This window comes from Erinaceus europaeus, chromosome 17, assembly GCF_950295315.1.
Source record: "Erinaceus europaeus chromosome 17, mEriEur2.1, whole genome shotgun sequence".
Taxonomy (NCBI): Eukaryota; Metazoa; Chordata; class Mammalia; order Eulipotyphla; family Erinaceidae; genus Erinaceus; species Erinaceus europaeus.
This window is the reverse complement of record NC_080178.1, coordinates 37,010,887-37,029,967: the sequence shown is the minus strand read 5'-3', so window position 1 is coordinate 37,029,967 and position 19,081 is coordinate 37,010,887. Positions and strand designations below refer to the sequence as shown.

At 35.4% G+C, this 19,081-nt stretch overlaps 1 protein-coding gene across 1 annotated transcript in view; it reads left to right on the top strand.

Moving 5' to 3' along the window:
• The window catches only part of ANO3 (anoctamin 3), a 361,962-nt gene that overhangs the window by 221,125 nt on the left and 121,756 nt on the right, over window positions 1-19,081 (top strand). Inside the window, exons 7-9 of the mRNA XM_060176666.1 lie at window positions 6,053-6,159; window positions 8,670-8,725; window positions 10,806-10,927. Coding sequence (XP_060032649.1) covers window positions 6,053-6,159; window positions 8,670-8,725; window positions 10,806-10,927 — 285 coding nt within the window. The remainder of the gene's footprint in view (window positions 1-6,052; window positions 6,160-8,669; window positions 8,726-10,805; window positions 10,928-19,081) is intronic.

The window sequence follows — 19,081 nt, the reverse complement described above, 5'->3', positions numbered from 1 at the left end:
GACCTACTTCACCGCTTGTGAAGCGACTCCCCTGCAGGTGGGGAGCCGGGGTTCGAACCGGGATCCTTATGCCGGTCCTTGTGCTTTGCGCCACCTGCGCTTAACCCGCTGCGCTACAGCCCGACGCCCAATATTATAAATTCTTCATCAGATTTTGAAACATGATGGCAGAGGAGGATCCAGTGTGGAAAATGTGGAATACTTGTTATGTGAAAAACTGAGAACTGTTATACTTGTACAAATTACTGTATTTTGCTGTCAACTGTAAACCATTAACCCCCCAATAAAGAAAAAAATAACAAATATTTTTTCTTTTTTTATTTTTATTTATTTTCCCTTTTGTTGCCCTTGTTTTTTATTGTTTTTGTAGTTATTACCCTTGTTGTTATTGATGTTGTCATTGTTAGGACAGAGAGAAATAGAGAGAGGAGGGGAAGACAGAGAGGGGAGAGAAAGACACCTACAGACCTGCTTCACCACCTGTGAAGTGACCCCCTTGCAGGTGGAGAGATGAGGGCTTGAACCGAGATCCTTATGCCAGTCCTAAGCTTTGAGCCACATGCGCTTAGCCTGCTGCGCTACTGCCCGACTCCCAACAACTATTTTTTTTCTAGTAGGGAAGAAAAACACAGACCCTAGGAAGGATAAGTAGAAAAAAACCACCCTTTAGAAAAATTGTAGTAAAGATGTACAGCTCTAAGGAAAAACATTTGAAGACCACAGAAGGAAGAGACAGGTTACTTTTGAACTAGGGGGGAAAAGTTAATTATTAAGAAAACTTATGATAGAAAATAATGACATCCTTTCTCAAAATTCTAAGGGGAACTAATGTGAAACTAAAGTTGTATCACATAAGAGTGACAAAGATATTTACAGATATCCACAAATGAAACAGATTTCTACTTAATTTTTTTTAAGTTTAAAATATTTATTTTCCCTTTTGTTGCCCTTGTTATTCATTGTTGTTGTAGTTATTATTGTTGTTTATGTCATCATTGTTGCATAGGACATCATTGTTGGATAGGACAGAGAATATGGAGATAGGAGGTGAAGACAGAGAGGGAGAGAGAAAGATGAACACCTGCAGACCTGCTTCACCACCTGTGAAGCGACTCCCCCGCAGGTGGGGAGCCAGGGGCTTGAACCGGGATTCTTAAGCACTTCACGCCACAAGTGCTTAACCCGCTGCTCTACCGTCTGACTCCCCGAATTTCTACTTTAAACCGTAACTGAATGAAATGCATAGGCAGATCCTTCAAAAAAAAAATTCTTAACTTATTTCAAGGTATTCACATAATGAATACTTAATTTTAATGATAGCCTAACTCCCAATAATTATTGTTGTCGTCTTGTTGTTGTTATTCAGAGTCAAATCGTTGTGCATTGGTGATTTCATGGGCCCATTTTTTTTTTTTTAATTTCATTCGGATAGAAAGAGAAAGAGAGTCCTAGACTGACTATTGCACCAGAACTACCTCTGGTTACATGGTACCTCCTGGTACATGGTGCCTGTTAACATGGTGCCTGGTTACATGGTGTTAGTGCTCAAACCTTAGTAGATCTCTATCACAAGTATTTAAAAATAATTTTCCCTGTTAGTGAATCATATAGTTAAAGTACTAATGATGATAATAGAATTGTTATTATTTTATAATTATAATTATAATTAACTACTAAATACATTAATTAAAGTCCCTATTTTATTTTATTATTTATTTTCTGCCTCCAGGGTTACTGCTGGGGCTTTGTGCCTACACTATGAATCTACTGCTCCTGGTGGCCATTTTTCTCATTTTTTATTGGATAGACAGAGCAAAATTGGGGGGGGGGGGTGTGTGGCAGTGATAAAGAGGGAGAGAAAAAGACACCTGCAGACCTGTTTCACCTCTTATGAAGTGACCAGCCTGCAGGTGGGGAGCCGGGGCTCAAATCAGGATTAGGTCCTTGTGCTTAGTACTATCTATCTATGTGTGCTTAACCTAATGCAGTACTACCCAATTCCCCTAAACCACCATTTTTAATTATTATTTCTAACTCTGATTAAACTATGATGATATTTAGGGAGCTATTACTATATACCTTTTATTCATCTGTCTGTATATCTATGCCTCACTATTTTTTCCATTTATATATTCAACTAGTACTTACTGAATTTTCATGTGAATATTTAGTTTCTATGTGAGACAGATAAAGGAGCCTGTACTATTAACCCAGTGCTTCACATTAAAGTGTTAATTATAATTTAAGTAAAATAGGGTAAAAATAAAGATAGAGTTATAACTAAAGGACTTATTTTACTGTAAGCAATTCTATCTTGCCCTGTGAGAATGTGGGAAGCTGAAATATAAAATATAAAATCACGGGCTACTAAGCATTTTGCAGAGTCAATATTTGAAGGAAAATCCTCTCCTTTCAAGTAATTAATTGACTTAAATATCTACTATTAAAATTAAATGCAGAAGCATTTTTTTCTAATTCTGACTGTACAAAGTGAAGGAAAGAAAGTAAATTCAAATTAGAGAAAAATTCTTTTGCATTTAGAGAGGTCATAGTTTTATGAAAATTTCTTCAATGTGCTTTTTTAGGAACTATAAAGCCAGTACATCAATAAAAAATATTCTGCACTGTTTTCTCTTTTTTTTCCTAAAGTTTATTTTTTATTTTAATGAGAGAAAGAGAGCTACAGAGAGAAAGATACAGAGGGAGATCAGAGCACTGTTTAACTCTGGCTGGGAATTTAACTGTCCTCAGAGCCTCAAATATGAAAGTCTTTTGCAGAACCACTATAATGCCACCCCAGTCCACTGCACTTTTTCATTTCATGAACTTAATTATCTTTGAAATATTTTATTCTCATTATGCAGCTTACTCACCTAAAACGTTCATATATATATATATATATATATAATTTGTTAAATAGCTCAAGCAGACCTCTTCCTATCATGTCTTCCCATTTATACCTAATAAAAACACTATTAACAAATATTAATATTAATGTAACATTAACAATAAAATTAATATTATTAACATGTACCATTTACCCATATATACAGTTATCCCACTGACACTATTGTTCTGTCTTCTATAATTTAACCAATTATTTACTCCAGACACAAACTTAGATTCTATTCTCTAATGTTCATGCTCATGTCTATCTCAGTCTCTCTTGGTTGTTCTCTTTAATGAAAAATCTTTTTCACCAGATGCAAAAATGTCATATTCCTTCTTATCATAACAATTCCTATTCAAAAATCACCACCTCAAAGTTTTTATAAAGTCCATACTCCCAGAGTAATAAAGTACAGGAAAGCTATCAGGGGAGGGGATGGGATACACAGTTCTGATGGTGGGAATTGTGTGGAGTTGTATCCTTTATCCTATGGTTTTGTCAATGTCTCCTTTTTATAGATAAAAAAGTTTTAAAAAATAGTATCTTATAAAATTTGACTGTTACTATATTTTGTCTCATTTATTCTTGTCATCATCCTTCACAGATTATATAAAATTAAGTAATTCATTCATATACTCACATATCATCTATTTTATCTCTTTATAATGTAAGTCTGTTAAAAAAAAAAAAAGCATACTTGTTAGTCAAAGAAAGATGTGCCCAGGGAATACTGAATCAATCAGGTGGTTAAAGAGTTGAGTGAAGGGGCCAGGTGGTAGCACACCTAGTTGAGCACACATGCAACAATGTGCAAGGACCCAGGGTCAAGCCCCAGTTTCCACCTGCAGGGGGAAAGCTTCACGAGTGGTGAAGCAGGGCTGCAGGTATCTCTCTGTCTCTCTCCTTCTCTATCTCCCCCTTCCCTTTCAAAATCTGCTGTCTCTATCCCATAAATAAAAACATATAACAAAAAAAAAGTTGAATGAATATGCCTTCTTACAACTAAGATGAAAAGAACTGTTAACTTGGTGCACCTAGGTAAAAAACTAAAAATGTATATCCTCAGAATACTGGAAGGACTCAAAATCTAAAGAAATAGATAAATATATGTTACCATTAGAACAAGTTAGTATTAAACCAGTGTGTTAAGAAGCAAATAAAATGCTCATTTTAAACATAATTTTATTAGTAATTTAATAATGATTGACAAGATTGTGATATAAGAGTGGCGCAATTCCATGCAACTCCCACCAACAGAGTTCCACATTTCATCTCCTCCATTGGAAGTTTCCCTATTCTATATCCCTTTGGGAGTATGAACCAAAGATATGTATGAAGTTCAGAAGTGGGAAGGTTTGGCTTCTGTGATTGCTTCTCTGCTAGACATGGGTATTGACAGGTTGAACTGTACCCCCATCCTACTTTTATCTTTCCCTAGTGGGGTAGGGTTTTGTGGAGGTGGGGTTCTAGGAAATATTGATGAGGTCGTCTGCCTGCCCAGGGAAGGTAGGCATCATGGTAGCATTTGTAACTTGGTGGCTGAAAAGCATTAAGATGTAAAGCAGAACAATTTGTTTAATAACCAGGATCCTAAAGGTAAAAATATAGCAGATGAAATTTGGGGTCTTGATGTTGGAAGGAGCTAGGAAGTCCATCTTAGGTAAAATGCTTATTTTTATATGAGAATAAATTATACCTAGAAGACAGGATCCAATAAGCTTTAAAAAAAAAAAAAAAGATAGTCCTCTGTATAAGTTAAAAAAAAGGGTGAGTGCTGACACACCTGACTTCAAGGCTCCAGTTTCTGATTGCAGAGAAAGAAGCTTTACAGGTGGTGAAGCAGTGCTGCATCTCTCAATCTTTTTCTCTCACTCTATTTTTTACATGTATTTTATTTATTATTAGATAGAGACAGAAAGAAATTAAGGGGGGAGGTAGTGAGGAAGATAAACAGAGACTACTTTTGAAGGTTTTCCCCTTCAGGTGGGGACCGGGGCTTAAACCTAGACCCACTTAAACATGTGTGCCTGGACCACTACCACCCCTTCTCTCTCTCTCTGTCTACTATCCTCTCAATTTTACATGCAGAATATGAGGTTTCAGTGTGATAACAGATTTTACCATTTGATAGAGCATCAAATACAATAGACAAAATTAGAGATAAAAGACTGAGTGGGAAGTTGAAAAGCAAAAAGTAGACACATAGAAAGAAAGTAAGATATTTAAATAAATGATCTTAATGTGCTTTGAACAGTGGGACAAAAATTAGGTGGTTAAGTAGGATGACAGTTTACTCATATCTAGCTAAGAGTTGATGAGATCAACAGGCATGCAAAGCTAGAGAGAGGAGGAGAATAATTTTAAAAGTTTCTTAATTTGACAGCTATTTAAATGTGAATAGTGAAGAGAAAGTGATCATAGAGACATGATATTTCTGAGCTAAGTGCAGGAGAAAATGGTGTTTTATCATTCACAGAGAACACAAGTAAAAAACAGAGACTTTTAGAAGCTGAGTGAGACCCACGATACTCCCATTATACTGAAGATTCCTAGTATGTCACAGAATAAGTGATAAAAGTGACCCTTCCTGTCCTATAATCTTATAAATTGCTATTACTCACAAATAACAAAAAGATCCTTTCTCTAGAGATCAGCCTTTTGCCATTTACACCATTGATTCTCAAATAGTTTCACCTTCTATGTAAGTGGAATATAGGACATGAAAGGAGAAATGAGGACTATTGCTTATTGCTGAAGTTCTGAAAATGAGACATTAGCATGGAAAGTATGTTATGGGGAATGACATAAATTTTTAATCTGTTCTACTTGGAAATATATTGCTTTAGGTAGTGTAAAATTTATAGGGGCGAATGGATAATCTTTCCTTTCCTTGTTCTATGTTTAACAAGAAATAAGAGAACACCAGGACTTACTTATAAACTGAAATGTATTAAAATAAATATTTGATAAAGCCTTGTATTATTTATGAATGTATTTTTGCCAACTTTTCATATAGGGAATCTTTTCTACTCTGATTTACTATACTTCACATGCATTCATTTTAGTTGAGAGAACAGATGGATGATTACCCAGGAACTTGAAACTGTTGCTTGATTCTGTGTTTTGTTTTGAATATTAAAATCAATGCTCTCATATTAACAGCTTTATAATAAACAATAAGGACACCTTCTTCAGCAATGCCACTCGAAGCAGGATAGTCTATCACATGCTGCAGCGCACCAAATATGAAAATGGAATATCAAAAGTGGGTAAGAACACTAATTAAAAACAAAGAAACAAAGAAACAGAATTTTCTCATACTAATCTTACCAGGAATACTGTTTGGACAATTGCATTTTATATTTCATGTTATAAATATGAAAATACATAGTATATTGGACACAATTTCTTAGCTTTCTATTTATATATTATTTATTAAATAATAAACTTTCCCAAAGATATGTGAACACATATACAAACACTTGGAAAAGGAAATTTTATTTCTTGAAATCTAGCTGCTCTCCCTCCCAAATAATCAGATTTTTGAATAGAATTTTTGTACAAAATGTGTTCATTATTACCTTTTAATAGAGTAAAACTGGAAATTCTTTAACTATCCTTCATTGGAGACTGACAGATAGTTATCAGGCATCAATGTACATGTTCAAAATTATGTGACATTCATTCACTGAACATAAAATTTATCTAACAGCTTTCATATGCCATATATTCTGCAAATTTTATTACACAGTTTTTATACATAAAAATTATGTAGCTATTCCTTTACTGAGTTTATAAAATTACACATTGTTTATTATTAATTTAAAAAATTGCAAAACTATACATATAATGTATTGGCATTACATAATGCATATGTAAAAAGAAAAAATAAAATATGTGATATTTTAGATCTCAGGAATATAAAGTAACATCTAATTTTCTTTGTGGCTTAAATGTTGATGAGTGTGATGAAAAGGATGGCTGAGACTATTTTGTCTAGAAAAATTAAATAAAGGGGGCCATGTGGTGGTGCACCGGGTCAAGTGAACATAGAATCAAGAGCTAGGACTCGACAAGGATTATAGTTCTAGTCCCCTGGCTCCCCACTGGCAGAGAGATCACATCACAAGCAATGAAACAGGTCAGCAGGTGTCTTTCTTTCTCCCTGTTTCCCTTCTCTTCTCAATTCTTTCTATCCTATCCAAAAAAAGAAAAAAGTAATAAAAATAAATAAATAAATTGAAAAAAAAATGGCCACAAGAGCAGTGGATTCGTAATGCAGGCACAGAGCTCCAGCTGTAATAAGTAAAGAAAAAAACAAATACATGAATGTTAGAATTTAAATAAATTTACATGGAATAGAACAAAAGCAACAGCTAGGAAACAAGATGATAGTTTCAATGTTGGGTTGAAAAACACAGGTGTTGAAGAGATAAAAGCATGATGTGTTCCAGTCTCTACAGATTTGCATTAAAGCTGAATGCCACAAAGGTAAAGCAAACTGTTTTGAGTCAATCATTTTAAAGTAACCACTTGACTTTTGTTCTATTTTGATTAATAATTCATTTATTATAGAGCAGCTTAAAACAGGTGATTTAAACACTAAGATGAAACCTCTCAAAATTATAGTCAGCCAATATCTAAACAAGAAATAATGAAATCCAGAGTATGAACTCAAAATATGTCGAAATAATATCACTGTTTGTGTAGACTTTAAAAGTATGTATTTTAAATTATTATAACAATAGATGCTATTTCTTTCTCTTTTATTTGATAGTATTGAGAGAAATTGAGAAGGGAGGGAGATAGGAAGAGAGACAACTGCAGACCTGTTTTACCACTAGTGAAGCTTCTTCCCTGTAGATGAGGAGTTGGGACTTGAACCCAAGTCTTTGATCATGCTAATATGTGCTCAACCAGGTGTGCCACCACACAGACCCCAATGATAGGCACTTTCTATAGTACACATGTAGAAACTGAAGAGTATAATTTTAACTGTACCTAAATTAGTACTATATAAAGAAATAAGTTTTAGGATTATGCAGTATTTATAAATTTCTGTTCTTAAATCACCGTAATGGGCATATTTAAAATCCTTAAATGGTTATATGTTCTATAAATAGCTGTACAATATTTTACTGTAATGTATTCAATTGTGACTGCTAAGCTTCTAATATTTTTTGTGCTATAATGGTTAAAAAAAAGCCCTCTATTTCCGTTTTGTGTTTTTATGTATAAGCATAAATATTATTGCAACAAAAATGCCCACCGGGAGGGTTTTACTAAGTAACTTTCTTATAAGGACTGTATGAATGCCTATTTCAGTACATTCTCAGTGAGATAGATTGTATAAATCGCCACATATTTGCCTAAATAGAAAATAATACCAACTAATTCTCATTTGAGCTATCTTGGGATGGGACAGTTTGGGATGCTGCTAGAATATCTCTGCTTCCTTGTTTTGAGAGAGGAAAAAAATCTTCTATATTCTTGTCATTCCATGTAAGTGGGTATTAATATGTATCAGGATTTGGCAAAATGAAGTTATATATCAGCATGTTGCAAATCCCTATCAGTTAATGTAAGAACACAAGTTACCATTTCTTTTCACAAGTTCTTTATCCTCATATGTCATATGACTATGGAAACTGTGGGGTTAAGTTTGTAATTGTTTTATTATGTGTGTGTGCACATTTGTGCTTGTATGTGTGTGAGTGTAGCTTCAGAAGGAAGTATTAATTTAAACTGATCAAGACTGTTTTTTTCTTCTCTTTTCCAGGTATTTGTAAACTTATAAATAATGGGTCATATATAGCAGCTTTCCCCCCTCATGAGGTAATTTTGAAATGCAATTTCCATTTTAAAAGAAAATTCTCTTGCTTAATGGTTGATTCTATTACTTTTCTTTTTTAAATGTGACTGACCTCTTCTAAGAGGGTTCAATCAATGAGAAGTCCCTGGTAAAGGAATTGCAAAGTAAAGTTGGTTAAGTCAAGGATCCCAAAGTAAAAAAAAGCTAAAAGCCCATTGATCAGTCTTTTCAAATAGAGTAATCTTGATGACTTTTGAAACAATAGGTGCTTGGTCAACTCAAAACATTAAACCCAATTTAAAAAGGGCAGTAGTGAGGGTTTTTTTTTCCTTGCCCATTTCTAAAGTAATTTCAGTGGTGTCAATTTTTTACAGCTTCTATAAATATCTTTTGGGACTGGAATAGTGTGAAATAAAGGCCTCTTATTCTATTAATTTCAAGAGTAAGTTTCAACAGTAAGGACTGATTTATCTTGGGACTCAGAGATGGTTCACTAGATAAAGCATGTATCTTACCATACACATGACACAGATTCAAGCCCCAGCAGCACATGGGAGTGGCCTGGCACCAGGGCAAGCTCCAGTGCAAAAAAAAAATCACACACACATACATATATACATACATACACACACACACACACACATACACACACACATGGACATAGAGAGAGAAGAGGGGTGTGTGATGCCCCAGTTCTAAATATATATATATATATATATATCTATATATATATATATAAATGTTAGCAATACTTTCAGATATGGAGAAGATAACATGCTTATTAATAGCCTTTACATTCCAAACAGGGAAATCTAGATCTAGTTTAAAGAAAGATAGCTCATTTTTTTCTTAATTTTTTCAGTACTGAAGCCTTAGTTTATATGACTTCTTTTCAGAGAGAGGGAGAAGGAGAGAGAGAAAACTACTGAGCCAAAGCTTCCCTCTGTTGCTACGGTACTAATATAAGGTACTTGGACTTGAAACTAGGTCACATACATGACAAGGCACAAACTGCAGAACTTTCTGGCCCCATCATTAAATTTTTTAAAAGAAACTCAGTATTTTATAAGAACTCTCAGATTATTTTCATAATATGTGTGCATAACCCATTGCGCTTAACCTAGCCCCATCAGACTATTTTCAATGAAAGAAAATAAATAAGGATGTTTCTACCATAGCTCTCCATGAATATTTTTAAGTTCATAGTTCATAAAGCTTTCATTAAGTGGGAGTTGGGTGGTAGCGCACGTGGCACAAAGCACAAGGACTGGAGTAAGGATCCTGGTTTGAGCCCTGGGCTCCCTACCTGCAGGGGAGTCACTTCTCAGGCAGTGAAGCAGTTCTGCAGGTGTCTGTCTTTCTCTCCCCCTCTCTGTCTTCCCCTCCTCTCTCCATTTCTCTTTGTCCTATCCAACAATGATGACATCAATAACAACAACAATAATAACTATAACAATAAAACAACAAGGGCAACAAAAGGGAAAATAAATAAAATAAATATTTAAAAACAAAGCTTTCAATAAGTGAAAGAATTTGATAAGAGTTGGTGTCAGCTCACTTGGGAAGGTACCTGCTTGCCATGCATCCATGAAGTTTACATTTAATGGAACCACATGGCTTTTATATGACTCTGGATGAAGTTTCAGCACTGTGCTCTTTTTATTTGCCTTTCTTGGCCCACAGTGGTAAAGTTGCACATGAACAAGGTCTCTGCTTTCATGTGTGTAACCTAGATTAAACCCTCCCCCCCCCCCCCCCCGCCCAGGGAATACCAATGATAGTTCTATGCCACTGGAAGAAACTTTGGTACTGTTGTGTTCTCTCTACTTCTCACTTCCTAGAGCACTGAAAAAGCCTAACAACAACTTGGGCAGGGGATGTAGCATAATGGTTATGCAAAGAGACTCTCATACCTGAGGCTCCAAAATCCAAAGATCAGCCCCACCCCCCACCACCATAAGCCAGAGCTGAGAGCATTATCTGGTAATAAACAAATACAATAAACAAGTAAATTAGCAATTTAAGGGAAAAACCACACCAAAATGACTCCTACTTAGTTTACATTTCACTAAGGGAATGAACATCTTATTTCTTCTATTTCAGGGGGCATACAAGAGTAACCAGCCCATCAAAACCCATGGACCTCAAAATAATAGGCATCTATTGTATGAACAATGGGCTCGGTGGGGGATGTGGTATAAGCATCAGCCACTGGATTTAATCAGGTATGACCAATAGAACTATAACAGAGATAGTATAAAATGCTGCTTTGTAATCAGTTTTTTTAGAATTCTTCCATTTACTCATTATATTATTTATTTGAGTTAGTGTAGAATCAGGAAAAAAAAAGAGAGATGGCACTGGAGGAAGTTTCACTAAAAATAATTTAATTTAGAGAATTGATCACAATGGAGATGGGAAATATATGGTGGTAAATATGAATAATAATGCAACCAGACTGCAGGAAATTTCTAACAGCCTTAAAGACTGGGAAAAAAATGAAATGAATTAAGTTTTAGAGCCTTGCACCTGGTACATTGGCTATATTATCTATTATAGTGCTGCCTACAGAAAACTGAAGCTAGAAGGAGTGAAGCCAATTGAAGACATAGGTGTTTTGAACACAGCCCAAAGGATAGCTAGGAAAAAATAAAATATTCTGTCGTCTTGCTTCATTCCACTTGTAAGTCTTCCTATAACTCTTAGTTTAATGTAACCAGAAGTAATTTACAAGGCAATCTATATAATTTACTTCTCTATGAAAGTACATCAGAATAGGAAATGGATCTAAAAGCAAAGAGGAAAATGAGTAATATGATATGTATAATTATCTTTCAACAGGATAGTGACTAGGGACCACATACAGCTCATCCAGTAGAGGTTACATTTTGCCATAGGCAAGGACTTGGGTTTAAGTCCCAGTTACCATATGGGAGCTCTTGTAGAGTGATGAATATCATGAGTGATGGAGCAGAGCTGTGATTTCTCTATCTCTAGCCTGCCTCTCTCTCTCTTTCCATTTCTCTCTCTCTCTCTCCATATATATATATATATATATATATATATATATATATATATATATATAATTTTTATATATATTAAAGCTTGTCAATAGCAGTGGAATTACACTGGTTCTTCTTCTAGCGTTTGCCCTTCTTCCGTAGCCAGTTAATGGCTTTGAAAGTGACTGGGATCCATGTGGATTCAGTCGGCTAGGAAGGATCGTCAGTTTCCCCAATGAATGGGTACTCATGGGATGCACCACGGGAAGGTTGATCCAACTGGTATAAATCACCAGCAAAAAATTGTCATATTAAAAAAATAATGATAATTTCAAACATTGACTGATCACTCTCTTTCTGCAAGTATGTTTTAATAATTAATTGCCTTAATCTTGAACCAGTTTTAAACTACATTTACTTTCATATGTTATATCACTTACTTTGCAAGAAAGCATATTAAGAAATATGAGGGGCTGGGTGGTAGTGCAGCAGGTTAAGTGCAAGGGCCAGTGTAGGGATCCAGACTGGAGTCCTGGGCTCCCCACCTGCAGGGGAGTGGCTTCACAGGCAGTGAAGCAGGTCTTTATCTCCCCATCTGTGTCTTCCCCTCCTCTCTGGATTTCTCTCTGTCCTATCCACCAACAATGACAACAATAACAAAAACAATAGCAACAAGGATAAACAACAAGGGCAACAAAAAGGAAAAAAATAGCCTCCAGGAGGAGTGGATTCATAATGCAGGCACTGAGCCCCAGAGATAACCCTAGAAGCAAAAAAAAGAAAGAAAGGAAGGAAGAAAGCAAGAAAGAAAGACGTTTTAAAAAAGAATGAAGTCCCTGAATATTTACAGACAGAAAAAGACTAGCATTCACCCAGTAAGGTTACATGTAGTGGTATTTGAGTTATTTATGCTATATAAACACCAAAGAAAATATCAAAAAAATAAATTAATGTACCAGTATTAATCTAATAAACAACTGAAACATATGTTTAAAGATAATCTAATAAAGAACTGTATGATAGGTCCTAGAGAGATCCCCCACTGAATCGAATATGCTTTACTGTGTGTACAACCCAAATATGAGCCCCAGTACACATGGGGGGTCTATCTCACTTTTACCTGAGTAAAAAAGTTGACTGATTTATTAGGACCAGTGAAACTTCATGTGCAATAGAAATATCTATAAAAGCAAAAACAAAGAAGACTGGGCAGTGATGCACACCCAGTTGAGGACACACTTTACGATGTGCAAGGATCCAGGTTCGAGCTCCTGGGTAAAGCTTCATGAGCAGTGAAGCAGTATTCATATATCTTTCTCTCTCTCTGTCTCTGACCCCTCTAAATTTATCTCTTATCAAATAAAAGAAAAAAAAAGTGGGACCAAAAATCAAAGAGTTCACAAATGTTGAAATTTCCAGGAATAACAAAAACTATGCCTATACCTAGGGGAAAATAGATTGAATGTCTTGAGTTCTTTAAATTCATAGATTTCAGATCTACATTAGAGCTCCCCACTCTCCATCTTCAGGGGGATGCTTGATAAGAAGTAAAGTGGATTTTCAAGTGTCTATCTTCTCTCTCCTTCTCTGTCTTTCCCTTTCACTTTCCCTTGGTCCTACCCAATAAAATGGGGTGTGGGTGGGGTGGGGGGAGGCCAGGAGCAGTGGACTTGATTCATAGTGCTCCACCAAGTGATAACCCTGGAGACCAAAAAAAAAGTTTTGTGCAGAGAATTTTCTGCAAGACCCAATTTTCTGCAACCAATAGGAATATTTATTTCATTAATCTTCAAATATTGCCAAGTCTATCTGCTCTGTATTGTACACTATGGGACATTTTATTTGAAAAGATTATTTTGCTAAGATAGCCTTTATTTTTAAGTAAGCAAATGTTTAACTGATCCCTTTTAGAGATGATTATTCCATTTACTTTTAGAAGTTAAATCTCTCTGATGTCTGTTGTGAAACATTACAAAAATGGAAAGTCTATTTTATTGCTGATAATCTTAAAATGCATTTTTCCTAGTAAAATTTAAATATTTTATGAAAAATATGACACAACAAAATAAAGCATGCCTATTAAATTTCATGAGAAAAACCACAAATAGCCAAACTTTTAATAAAAATGGAAATAAACTTGCACTCTCATTTAATATTAAAAACTATTGATATTGACATGATATTGAATGAGGACAGGTTTTCCATATCTCTCTCATGACCAAAATATATTTAAAGAACAAACAAACAAAAAACGCAAGTTCCTGGGATGGGTGGTGTCACACTCAATTAAGTGCATCCATTACAGTACACAAGGACCTGGGTTTAAGCCCCTGGTCCCCACTTTCAGGGGGATAATTTCACATATGGTGAAGCAGGTCTGCAGGTGTCTCTCCATCTCTTTCCCACACTATTTCCCTCTTCCTCTAAACTCATTACTGTCCTATCAAATCAAATAAAACCAAATAAATACAATATGTTATAATTTTTTCAAGTTCTGAATACTTTCTCTCAATAAAGATAGGAGATAACATAGAAAGACATTTGTAGGAGTCAGGAGGTAATGCAGCAGGTTAAGCACACATGGTGCAAAGCTCAAGGACCAGTGTAAGGATCTCGGTTTGAGCCCTTGAATCCCCACCTGCAGGGGAGTCGCTTCACAGGCAGTGAAGCAGGTCTGCAGGTGTCTATCTCTCCCTCTCTCTCTCTTCCCCTCCTCTCTCCATTTTTCTCTGTCCTATCCAACAACAATGACATCAATAACAACAACAATAATAACTGCAACAATAAACCAACAAGGGCAACAAAAGGGAAAATAAATAAATAAGTAAATATTAAAAAAGAAAGCTATTTATATCCTCAGTATTTATAGTGATAAGAGCAATTACTCTTCAGATAATTAAAAATGACAAGAGAGTAGCAGCAGCTGTGTTCTCTCTTCTCTCCTCTCCCTGATCAACTAGGAATATCAAAGAAGATCACCTGAGAATGCAACAAGATAAGACTAGTACTACTTCAGGAACCCACCAAGTCACCTGTGAGAGCAAACACCTGAGACTAATGGACAGAGAAGAACCTAGGAAGAAATCCCTGGGGCGAAAGCCCATATCTACTCCTTAATGGTTGGTAACAGTCCAGCAATTTGCCGGTTGAGGTGCCACCTCCAGTTTGTTTCACCAACAAAAAGACTGCTGGAGGGAGGAGAGGATCCCCCCCCCCCAATAAATGCAACTGTGAGTCTTCATTGCTACTGTCTCTCAGAGGCTGCAGCAGTAGGGAGACCCTGCGCTAACATGGAGGAGAATAGAACTGACTAGGAAACTCAAGAGAAGATCTTTACCCCAGTAGTCTAGAGGTAGTGCTGTATACTTGGAGCCTTTCCACATTGTTCTCCTGATGAATTGGGAGATTTGGGGAATAATTGCCTCATAACCCACAGAGTACAAGTGGGATTTGTTGATAAAATCATAGGGCCAAGTAGTACTTCCCTGCTTGGCTCTGTCTGACGGATGGCAGAAAAGATGAAATCAGCCCAGAGCTTTAGAACCTCCAGGCATGGGAGTCTCTATGCATAACTACTGTGTGGTACCTCCTCCACTCTGCTTTATATATTGGTCAGGAGTGAATTATTAAGTTAAAAAATATACTTATAGATAAAAATCCCACAGGCTCCCATAGCCTACAGGGAAGATAAAGAACAAAAGAGGTTTTACCAGCCACTGTGCTTCAACTCAGGGACTGAGATAACATTGAAACAATCATTAATCTACACAACTGTGAACTCTTTAAGTACTTTACATAGACACAAGTTAATCCAAGCAAGAGTGATTAGTGGATTGAAAAGTACTGAGAGAGGGACCTTATAACACACCATATATATATCCAAGAAGAAACACTGAAAAGATAAATAGGACAAAATCTCAGATAAAAGCCCCCAAAGATAGAAGCAACACCCAAAAACTAATTGAGGTATTAGTCACAGGAGTGAGGAAAGAGTTCAAAAGCAATAGCATTATAAATGGGGAAAAAGCAAATGAGACTCTGAAAGAAAATACTGTGTTAAGGTAATTAGAGAAATGAAAGCTGAAACAACTGAGCTAATACCACAACTAGCTGAACAAGCTAATATAGTATCAGAACAGGGTAGCAAAACAGCTGAACTACATAAAACAACAGAGGAGAAAGAATAGAATAAATGAGGCAGAAAACAGAATCAGCAACATTTAGGATGAACTAGAGAAAGAAATAAGAGATCTCAAAAAGAGATAAGAGATGCTGAAAACAACAAAAGAAAAATATAGAATGACTTCAAAATAAACGATATATGTATTATTGGCTTACCAGAGGTAGAAGGAAGGGAGGGGGAGAAAGAACTCTACAAGACATAATTGCTGAGAACTTCTCTAGTCTGACAACATAAAAAACATAAAGGTTCAAGAAGCCCAGAGGGTCCGAAAGAAAATTAACCCAGACTTAAAGACACCAAGACACATCATATTTAGAATGAAAGGAATAAGGATAAAGAAAGGATCCTGAAGGCTCCAAGAGAAAAACAAAGAGTCACTCACAGAGGAAAACTCATAAGATTAGCAGCAGATTTCTTCATGCAAACATAAAGGCCAGAAGAGAATAGCAAAATATCGAGTGCTCAATGAGAAAGACTAGATGGAGGCATAAACATGTTCTCAGACAAGGAATATTTGAAGGAATCAACTATCACCAAGCCTGCCCTGCAAAAAGTTATAAAGTTCTCCTATAAGCAATCAGATCACCATAAACATACCAAATATCAGAACACTATAAATCTACAATAATGGTGTTAAAATATATGCAACCTATAACATCAATAAATGGCAGTGAGCTGGATTTACCTATTAAAAGGCATAGAGTAGGAAGATGGATCAGAAAACATAATCCAACCATATGTTGTCTGCAAGAGCCCCACATAACTCAACAAGACAAACACAGATTCAAAGTGAATGGATAGAAAACTATCATACAAACCAATGATCCCCCCCAAAAAATGGGCAAGGATAGGTATTCTCATATCTAACACAACAGACCTTAAAATAAATAAAATTTAAAAAGATAGGGGTGGAAATTATATGATATTGAAAGGATCATTCAGTCAAGGGGACAAAACAATTACTAACATCTGTGCACACAATGAGAGGCCATCTAAATATATGAAACATCTATTGAAAAAGCTGCAGCAATATATTAAGAGCAACACAATAATAGTAGGGACTTCAACACCCCATTCTTTCAACTTGACAGATCATCTATCAGAAAATCAATAAAGAAACAAGGGAGCTAAATGAAGAGACAGATATACTAGAACTATTGGGCATTTTAGAGTCATTCATTCCAAGAAACTGAATTACACATTCTACTCAAGTCCACATGGGTCATTCTCAAGGATTACCATATGTTATGCCACAAAGACAGTGACAGCAAATTTAAGAGTATTGAAATAATCCCAAGCTTCTTCTCAGACCACAGAGGAATTAAATTAACATTAAGCAATAAACAAAAAAATTAGTAAAAGTCCCCAAATATGGAAATTCAACAGTACACTACTTAACAACTACTGGGTCAAAATAAAAATTAAGGAAGAAATCAAAATGTTTTGAGAGTCCAATGAAAATTAAGAAACAAGATATCAACATATTTGGGACACAGTGAAGGCAGTACTCAGAGGGAAGTTCACAGCCGTACAAGCACAGATATGAAAGAAGAAAAACAACCTGATTGCACACCTTAAAGACTTAGAATAACAACAATAAAGGAACCCTAGAGAAACCAGAAAGAATAAAATAACTAAAGTTAGGGATGAAATAAATAGCATTGGAAATAGAAAACAGTACAAAAGATCAATGGTTCTTTGAAAGAATAAACAAAATTGATAAAAAAACTTTAGCCACACTCACAAAACAAAAAAGGAAGAATTCCCAAATAAATCAGACTGTAAATGAAAGGGTAAATATAACAACTGATACCTAAAAATTCAACATGAGAGGCTTCTGTGGACAACTATATGCTACCAAGCTAGAGAACCTGGAAGAAATGGACGATTTCCTGGATACCTACATACTTCCAAAATTAAATAAAGAGGAACTATAAAATATGAACAGGGTAATCATAGCCCAAGAAATTGAAACAGCTATTAACAACCTTCCCAAGATTGAAAGTCCTGGACCAGATGGTTTTACAAATGAATTCTACAAAACATCCAAGGAAGAGGTAATACCTCTACTATTAAAACTCTTTCAAAATACTGAAGACACAGGAATACTCTCTTACAGCTTCTATGAAGCCAACCTCATTCTGATACCAAAAGCAGACAGGGATACAACCAAAAAAGAAAAGTACATACTGATAGCTCTGATTAACATGATGCTAAAATATTGAACAAAATTCTTGCCAACTGGATATAGCAGCATATTAAAAATATTGTTCATCATAACTAAGTGGGATTTATCCCAGGGATGCAACTTTGGTTTGATATACATATATCATTCTGTGTGATCCACCACAGCAATAAGAGCAAGACCAAAACCTACATGATTGTATCAATAGTTGCAGAGAAAGCCTTTGACAAAATATAACATCACTTTATGATCAAAACACTATAAAAATGGGAATATATGGATAATTCCTCAAGATGGTGGAGTCCAAATATAGCAAGCCTACACTCAATATCATACTCAATGGAGAAAAACTGGAAGCATTTCCCCACTATCACTATTACTATTCAACATGTGTTGGAAATTCTTGCCATATCAATCAGGCAGGAGCAAGGAAAGAGAAGAAGTCAAACTCTCACTATATGTAGATGATGTGATAGTTTACATAGAAAAACCTAAAGAATCCAGCAGGAAGCTTTTAAAAATTATCACGCAATATGATGTTACACAATATGGTGTCAGGCTACAAAATTAACATGCAAAAGTCAGTGGCATTCCTTTATGCAAACACTAAGTTGGAAGAAGAAGAAATCAGCTCCTTTTACTATAGTCAACAAAACGAATAAAATATTTAGGAATAAACCTAACAAAAGAAGTGAAAGACTTGGAAATTATGAGTCACTATTCAAGGAAATAGAAAAAGAAACTACAAAGTGGAAAGATAATAAATACATTTTCATGGATTGGAAAAAGTAACGTCATTAAAATGAATATACTGCTGAATATACTGCCCAAAATCTTATACAAACTTAATGCAATTCCTATCAAGATCCCAACTATTTTTTTAGGAGAACAGAGCAAAAGCTACAAATATTTATATGGAACCACAAAAGTCTTAGAATTCCCAAAACAGTCTTGAGAAGAATGAATAGAACTGGAAACATCACACCCCTATATCTCAAATTGTATTATA